At 33.9% G+C, this 9,384-nt stretch overlaps 1 protein-coding gene across 1 annotated transcript; it reads left to right on the top strand.

Annotated features, from left to right (window-relative positions):
* Window positions 1–590: 590 nt before the first annotated feature.
* Window positions 591–9,046, top strand: LOC117926695 (YTH domain-containing protein ECT1). Its single transcript, XM_034845917.1, has 10 exons — window positions 591–831; window positions 1,987–2,040; window positions 3,392–3,453; window positions 4,204–4,360; window positions 5,086–5,150; window positions 5,310–5,720; window positions 6,033–6,548; window positions 7,182–7,394; window positions 8,331–8,510; window positions 8,607–9,046. Exons 2-10 carry the CDS (start codon window positions 2,013–2,015, stop codon window positions 8,799–8,801), a joined length of 1,827 nt encoding a protein of 608 aa, XP_034701808.1. The 5' UTR covers window positions 591–831; window positions 1,987–2,012; the 3' UTR covers window positions 8,802–9,046.
* The last annotated feature ends 338 nt before the right edge of the window (window positions 9,047–9,384 follow it).

Genomic DNA, 9,384 nt, shown 5'->3' on the forward strand with positions numbered 1-9,384 from the left:
ATAAAGTTGCGGAAAATATTACATTTTTATAAAAGTAATTTATTTATTTTAAAAAAGTTAATTTGTAAAAGACATATTATTAAAAAAAAGTCAAATGATAGTCAAATTAAGATTTTGGATCAAATCCCAAGTATAACTAAGAGAGAAACAAATCCTTGTACAATTTTTTTAGTTTTTTTAAGACATGTTTGATAAGTGTTTTTGAAAAACAGTTTTCTGTTTTTTTTTTTTTTTTAAAGAAAATACTTTGGATAACAAAAAATTGCTTTTTATTTTTTTTAGAAAAAAAAGGGTATTTTAAAAAAAATATATTTTAATTATTTTTTTAAGATTATTTTAAAAAATAATTATATAAACATATAAGAATATAAAAATTATTTTTTTAAAAATTTTAAAAATATTTCAAATTTTTTACAACAATTCCTTAATTTTTCAAGAAAACAAAGAAAAAAACAACACGAAAGTAAAAATAAAAATAAAAATAAAAACCAGAAAATTTCCAAAAACCCCTCGAAACCCACCAACCTCACACCACTCTCAACTCACACTTTTTCTCCATACCTTTGACCTCCAAAATCCAGCGGCCCACATTCACTCTCACAAAGGTAGGAACCAACTCCAGCCGTCGGATCCCACTCTCGCTTCCCACTTCTTGGTCTCTCCCACTTTTAATAAATACACTCATCACTCGCTCCTCTCTCCCTCTCTTCTTCTCCATCGGAAAACCGCTTCTTCCACTCAAAGGCGGTTTTCCTCGCCGACCGGCCGGTTCAGTAGGTTCACTGCATTCAGAAAGTGCCGGTTCGGAGCGGCTCTTGTGGGTCATCGAAGGTCTGGTTCCCCTGGGGCTGCGATCTCTTCTTCAGTTTACTATTTCAGCTTTTCTTTTTTAGAGTTAGGGTTTTCTTGATGCTTGTTTGGATCGGAAGTTGAGATGCTTAAAGCGATCCTTGCTGTTTTTATAGTAAATTTTTGATGTTTTTTTGCTTGAGATCCAGACGGAGCATTAAGGTTTAGGCCATTGAAAGTGTTTTTCGTTTAAATTTTCTCCTTTCGGAGGATATAATGTAATTAGTCTGTAAATTTGTTGTTTGTTTTAGAAGCTTTAATTGCGTAGAAAACATTTTTTCGAGGTTTTGATGAATTTCATTTCCATGAGAAAAGCTTGCTCTTTTTTTCCCCCTGGAAATTTTTGTTCTTTCTTTGAAAAAAACGTTTCGGTGACCGCGATTTTACCTTTTTAGAGGTTTTTTCTTTTTCTTTTTCTCTTTTTTGCCTTTGGTTCTCTGCTTGGTTACCTAGAAAACATAGTTCTACGAAATTGAAAGCTTGAAATTTTATCACATTATCTTTTCTTTGTATTTTCTCACTATTTCTGTGCTATCAAAAAAGCCAATGTATTCAAGCCCAAAACTTCAATAGTCAGGCTTTCGTGAGCTGTTATTTAATACCAAGAAACCAAAAATTTTCTCAAAATATCTCAAACCATCTCGGTTTTAAAATTTATAAAAGCAAACCAAGGTTTAAAATTTCCCGAGAAATTAGTTTTTTTTTTTTCCTGGTATGGAAAATTTTGATTGTTTTCATTTTTTTATTTCCTCCTATCGCTATCACTAGAAAAGAATCTCATACTTTCCACATATGACAGGAGCATAGGAATCTCCTTTTCTTGAGCGCCTGTGCTAACATGCCCCGAATTACAAAAATAATATTTGTATTTTTTTTCTAAAATAATTACTAAAATATGACTAAAATAATTTTTCTCCAGTGCTAACATGCGCCATTACTAAATACCTTCTTTCTCTATAATTTTTCCTTTTTGAAATTTCAGAAGAAAATAAATCTCGTGGTTTGGTGAATTACCAAGATTGTAAAATTTATTTTAATCCCCTTTTCTGAAAATATCATGTAATAATTTGGGAAGAAAAGTTGGAATTCTACATAGACAGTTGGTTATTAATATTTTTCTGGTTTGTTTGGTTGTAGAGAAAACTGAATTTCTAAGATCGGAAATGGCTGCTGAGAAGACCTTTGAGACATGTATCCTTTCCTACAAGGTTGACGATTTTGTGATACTCTTTGTTGAATTTGTTTGATTTTCCAGGGAATAATGCGTGTATTCCTTTTTAGTACAAAGAATTTATGAGTTTGCATCATCTCACTCGAATCTGTACTGGAAAACAGCTTTTCTTTAAATAAAGCTATATAATCGCCTGTGAATATGTCTTTTGTTTTAAGAAATTTGGGTTTGAATCAATTTATTCAAATTTCTTGCATAAACAGTTTTGTTTGGACTAGTGTATTTCAACACTATGGTTGTGTTTTTGAGTTTAAAGAAATTTCGGGTTTGCAACATGTTTTTTGGTGTGGACCAGAAAGCTGATGAGACTGTGATGGTGTTCAGGTTTTATGGGGTTTGCTTAGTTTTTTCAAACTTACAGAGGAAACCATTTTTATTGCCTTCCTTTTGTATTGCTGTCTTTGATTTGATAGATCAGCGGTTTATGGGGGTTTGGTTAGTTTTTTCAAACTTACAGAGGAAACCATTTTTATTGCCTTCCTTTTGTATCACTGTCTTTGAATTGATATGATCAGTGGTCCTTTGATATTTGAAACCATTTGATTCATGGATTGTAAATTACTGTAAGTTTGTGTTGCTGGGAATCTAATGGGTTTTGTTCTCCCATGTGCATATGTTGAATTAATTTGATTCATCTGCACGGGTGAAACTAATTTGATTCCTTGTGTTTACGTCCAAGCAACAGTGAGTTGTTGAAATTGATGGTACTGAATATTCTTTTTGGATTTAACATCTTTGATTGGCCACAATGAGTTGGTGATAAATTGATGGAGGATCATCATGTTGTTCGTGTGCTTGTAGTTTTTCCTGGTAATTCTGGCAGAAAAGTTTCCTGTGCTGTTACATGAAAACTGTGCAATGCAATAGAAGAATTTGTCTGTATCTTGGTTTATACTTTGCATGAATGAACATGGAAACTGTTCAGTGTAACAGAAGAATTTGTCTGTATACTTATTTGCTTTTTACATTACAGTGAATTATTGAAATTGATGGTTCTGAATATTATTTTCAGATTTGTCATCTTTGTTGGCCATACTGCCATAGGTGGTGCATTGATTTTACTGCCCTAACTGATATATGATAATCATTTGCATGGTTTGCATGTAGTTTTTCATGGTAGTTTGGTCAGAAGAGTTTATGATGTTGATCTGCACAGAACCTGTTTAATTTAGCAGATTAGTTTGTTTGTATCTTTGTTTTAATTTACAGAAAAAGCTCTTTGTTTTGTTTTGTTGAGAAAGTTGGAGTCTTTTGTGTAATGTTTTGTAGCAGACCATTGTGCAGTGTTGTTTCTTTAACTATATGATCCAGCTGAGCAGGTGACTATGGGATTGAAGTCAGACACCTTTACCAAGTTGACCAAGCAAGATGTGGTACGTGTCCTAGAGACTTTCATGCTTGTCTGGAACTAATTTTCTTTGAACATCGTTAAAACAAACATCTTTGTGTTGTGAACCTTAAAACCATTGATCTTTTTCTGTATTTTATAAGGTAAGGCTTGGTTTTTCTTCTTCCTGGTCATTATTTTGCATGCAAGGACTTGTGGTTTGGAGCTCTTAGTATCATAGAATAGTTTAGAAAAACATACAGATAATGCCAGGATTATGAACACCTCCCCATCATTCAGAACCAGGATTATGGAATATTGTTTGGTTTTTTAACTAGCAGATGTGAAATAGTAATTAACATAATAGATAATGCCATATGCTGTATGCATGTGATATAGGTGGGATATTTATAGAAAAGATGAGGTGGAAAAGGAAGTTATTTGTGGGGTCCATTGGTATTCCCTCCTTGCATGATAATAGTGTAGACGTACATGTATTAATAAGCACTCTTTGATAAAACCTGGAGATTTATGCTTCTTATGTTGAATGCATGTTAATTATTCATCTAAAATCGTTCATTGGAGCTTAACATTCTCTGGCTTTACATGTATTAGGCCTACGAAAGAACGAACGCCCTTCAATATGTTGGCTATGGTGATTTCCTTTAATGTGTGATTGGGAATGGTTTTACTTTTAATATGGAATTATTGTTATCACACTTAACCTTTTGCGATGTTATTTTTAATGATTCTCCTTATGTTTTCATTTGGATAATGTTTTAATGTTTTCTGACAGGTTTCCGGAAAAGATGGAATACCATCTGATTCAACGTCTTCCCTGTCCTCTTCTGGGGATGCTACTGCTAGTGTCAAAGGTGAGACTGATCAAGAGTCAGTTGCAGAGCAAGGTGTTTACTATCCACCTACTAGCTGTTACAATTATTACTACCCAGGTTAGATGTTGGATCGGTTCTTTGTCCTTGAGCATGATCTCCATTAATATTGTCAAAGATGGCTGAGTATAAACTCATAAACTAGGTCACAAATGAATCTTCAACACCAAGGTGTTCCTGTTCTCCTATTTCCAATCTTGAGGAGAATTCCTTTCTTGTTTCTCCTTTTCTCTCTCTCTCTCTCTCTCTCACTCTCTCACACACGCAAACACACACACACACACACACACACACACACTCTTCAATGTTGGAAAATTCATAAAATGATAAACTGGTAGAATGTAGAACCTCATGCAATGCTACACTATGATGTAGAATGTGCAACAGGGCAAACTGTTTGTAGATCAACCAGGATGTTACTACATATGACGATCAGTTTCAGATGATAAATTGCCTATCAATGACAACCTGTCTTGCGTCTTGGTCAATTGAGAATGTTTCACACACAATAGGGGGAAACTATGGAGATTATGTTCTCACTTAAATGACATTCAGCGTTCAAAAGTTTCCTGGTCAGTAAACACTTTATGCAGATTGTATACAAAAGGCGTACGAAACTAAATAATTCTGAAATCCTACTAAAACTATTATTATTTCTTGTGATTCTAAATTTTTAATATCCACAGATTTCAAATTATGACTGAAAAAGAAACCATGCAGTATATTTCTGAATCTTCTAATGCTCAAAAAGTTAAGTATTGCTTATGTTTTTGTTCATATTGCAGGATATAATGGGGCCCTGAATCAATCAGATGATCATGGCTACTATAATGCAGATGGTTCTTATACAGTATGTTTCTCCCCATGAACTTTATGTTTAATTAGCTTCTAAAAATTTAATTTGGAACTTTTGTTCATGAAGCTTATATACTCTCTAAATTAAGTGTAAAATTGACATTGATAACTGAATCCAGTGATATTTTGGTCTTCACTCTGATGGCTATTCCAGGGTGTACAATCAGACAATGGAATGGTTTATTATCTGCCTGGCTATAATCCGTATGCTAGTGGGACTCTTATGGGTGTTGATGGGCAATGCGTTAGTCAACCTCCTTACTTTTCATCAGGATATCTTCAGCAGCCTGTTCCTTATGGAACAGAAGCTGTACCGTGTTATTCATGGGATTCGACTTATGTTGGAGATGCTACAAATGGAACCAATGCTAATTTTGGGAATGTAAAATCTGGCTCACGTCCTACTGCTTCAGCAAAGGCAAACAACTTTCCCTCCATGAAGGCAAATGGCACTGTTGCTAATAAATATTCGTTACCTTTTGATTCCAAGTCACGTCAATCTGCTGCTCCATCTAACTTCTCAAAGTCTATCTTCCAAAGTCAACCTCTCAAACCATTGAACAAGGTACATTGAAGCAATCTTCATTAGAAGACTCATAATGGTTTGGCTATGATATTTATTACTAGATGGTTGATGTTATGTTCAACTTACTGTATAAAGGAATGATGTCACATAAATTTCAATGATTTTCTTGAGCACAAATTTGATGACTTCTACCATTTGTACTCAAAGATTGTTATGAGTCATCAAATATTGTGCTGAATTAATGATATGTGACAGTTCTGTTTGAATTGATCTTCGAAGTTAATCATATAGTTGAATCAGCATTCTTTCTGGTTTTAAATGTTTTAATCATGTGGTTGTTTAATGTTACAGGCGTCTCATTTAGGCTCTGATTTCCCAGCAGGCTTTGCAAAAGGGTTCAGTCCAGTCAGCAAGTTCTCATCATTTACCAACCAAAAGCAAGGATTTTTCCCACATAATGGTGTGATGAACTATAGACCAAACAGTCGGGCATGGAATGGAAATGAAAAATATAAGTTGAGAGAGAAATCCAACAGAAATGGACATTTTGAATCCTCAACCGAACTAACTTGTGGTCCTAGGGCTCGCAACAGAAACTCTCCTTTGAACTCAGCGACTGAAAAGGAAGAGCTGGGCCTCATGGTACGAAGAGATCAATATAATCTACAAGATTTCCAGACTGAGTATGAAAATGCGAAGTTCTATGTTATCAAGTCTTTTAGTGAAGATGATATTCATAAATGCATTAAATATGATGTTTGGGCAAGCACTCCAAATGGAAATAAGAAACTGGATGCAGCATTCCATGATGCAGAGGCAAAGGCTAATGAAACAGGCACAAAATTTCCGATCTTCCTCTTCTTCTCTGTAAGTGTTAACATTAACTTTAGGTAAAAAAGAGCAAACAATATTTATACCTGTGGAGTTTTGAAAAATTAAATCTTCAGTTCTGTTTGACAATTTCAAAAACATTTCAAAAAATTCGGTTTTTGAGAACAGATTTTTAAAGGAGTATTTTGTTGCTTTTAGGAATAAAATTTTATTTGAGAACTCGATTTTGGAAACAGTTTTCTTCGTGTATTCTTTGTAAAGGCATTTTGCTCTTATGCATAACATAATGTTACCATTCTATTCTTTTTGTTTTTCAGTTCTTTGTCAAAACACTCTACAAGACACCTGAAAGCATCTCATGTTTCTTGTTAAAGCCCATCATATTTTCATTTGAAATTTTTAAAAAAAGCTGTTTTTCATCTAAAATTTACTCTTATCTATTCTAAAGAACAGAAAACTGTTTTAAAAAATAGTTGCCAATAATAGGCTTTTGAAGATTGGAATACAGGAATTCCATCATTAATTTCTAACCATTTTCTGAATTTGATTGATATGCATTGTTTAGAAGGATATTTCATTTTCTTGTTGATCAACTTCTTGTATGTCTATAATTTTCCAATAATCTGATAAGAATTTCCTTAATGATTCTCCTTTCTATTGCAATTTCAGGTAAATGGAAGTGGACAGTTTGTTGGTGTAGCTGAGATGGTGGGGCAGGTTGATTTCAATAAAGACATGGACTTTTGGCAGCTTGATAAGTGGAATGGGTTTTTCCCAGTAAAGTGGCATATCGTAAAAGACATCCCTAACAGTCAGTTGCGGCACATAACTCTTGAAAGTAATGAAAACCGATCCGTAACCTATACAAGGGACACTCAGGAGGTATTTCCTTTACTTCTCTACTTTCAGGATTAAATTTATGCATCATCTCAACATGTGTTTTCAATAGTTTGGTTGTTGACTGTTAAAAGCAATATGTTTCCCGAAAATTTCCCCTTGCTAATGTTTTTTGCTTTTCAGCTGAGTGGAAAAATTGAAGAAAATTGTATCATCCAAAACCACCTTAAAATTAAAACACCATGCTTAAAATGAACTCACCAGTTCGGTTCCTTGATTGAATTTCAAATTTTGAGTTGAGAATAAAATTTTCCATGACCATTTGTTTTTTTTTCATGAGACTCATTTTCTTGGAGAATTTCAGTTGTTTTTTCCCATAAACGAATACAATCTCTTACCACAAGGTTGGTAGGTCGAAAATCAAAATTTCCCTGTTCTATGCATGCTCCCATAGGTTGCTTGATAGTTGTGTTGTGGTAACTAATGGAGGTTTTTGCTTTCTCAAATAGTTCTTTTTTCTTAGGGTATGTTTGGTTCTAGGAAAATACCAGGAAAGAAAAAAAAATGCTAAGGAACATTTTTTTCCTATGTTCGGATGATTGGAAAATGGGGTGGAAAGAGAATAGGAGGGAAAGTAGTAAAGAAAATGTCAATATTTTCCATAGTATTTCCTCAAAAATAGGTGAGAAAAGTTTGGGGAGAACTCATTCCTGAACAATTTTGTTTCCCTCAAAATTTTTATGGACAACCAAATAAAAATAAAGAATTTTTAAATTTTACCCATCTTTTTTTTCCCTCTGTTTTTGTTTTTTTTTTTTTTGCCTGGCAATCAAACATGATCTTGGTGTTAGGTTACTAAGTAACCAAACAATGGTGTTTCTGCTGGAAGAATTACAATGATTTAATGGCTTGGGCAATATGGAGATCAGTTTGATTATCACTCTGAAATCATTGCTACCATTAATATAATACCATTTGCAGATTGGACTCAAGCAAGGAGTAGAAATGCTGAAAATTTTCAAGAATTACTCAGCAAGAACATCAATGTTTGATGACTTCAACTTCTACGAAAACCGCGAGAAGTCCCTTCATGCCAGAAGGAGCAGTAAGCCTCCACCTCCTTCACAGATGGAAATATATGGGAATGGTGATGATCTTCCAGTAAGTTCTCTCTCACACAGACGATAGAACCCGGGCATACTCTATTATTTGTGATTTATCTCCCTGTAGTAACCCTTCTTAACTAATGTTGAACAGAAGCATTTACACGGAGAGGAAAGAAAAACCGAAGAACCTGCAAGAACCAGCAGAAGCCATGACCCCAAATCTCTCATCAATCTCACCAAAAACCTCTCCCTCAGCACCCCCCACCCGCTGAAGAACAGTTCTGGGTTGAACCCGACAGAGAACCCAAGCTCGAACTCGAACTCAATTCCATCGGTCTCCGGTTAGACTGCTTCACGTTTATTACTGCTGTCACAGTTACCACGCTTCCTTTCTGGTCTGATTCCGTAGTTCACTTCATTAGGGGGTAGGTTTATTTTGTTTGATTTGATCAGGCTTTGTCATTAGATGGTCAGTGTTGAGTTGGAAGGAATTCATTCTTGCTTTCCTTTGATCTGATTTTTGGGATTCCTGTTGCGCTTTGGACGCTGAGTGTTGTCATTTTGATCACAAGAGAAGATCATTATTCTTCATGTTCTTGTTTGCTCAGGTGTGAAAATCACCGCCTATGTTTGGCAAACGGTGTTCTTTTTTGGTTATTTAGAATGTTTTGACAACTCTGGACAAAAAATGATTTTTTTTTTTAGTTTTTAAGCGGCAATTAAATAAATATAGAATATTTTGAAATCTGAATTTGGATAAAAATTAATATAAAATGTTATTTACAATTTTGAAAATAAGTGGTTTTTAAATATTTAGATTATTTTTGGTTCTAAAAAATTTAAGGAAAAATATGGATAAAAAAGAAAAAAAATGGATTTTTAAGGTTAATAAGTTGTTTTTATTTAAAAAATAGATTTAAATTTCATAT

Source organism: Vitis riparia, chromosome 12 (genome assembly GCF_004353265.1).
Source record: "Vitis riparia cultivar Riparia Gloire de Montpellier isolate 1030 chromosome 12, EGFV_Vit.rip_1.0, whole genome shotgun sequence".
Classification (NCBI taxonomy): domain Eukaryota; kingdom Viridiplantae; phylum Streptophyta; class Magnoliopsida; order Vitales; family Vitaceae; genus Vitis; species Vitis riparia.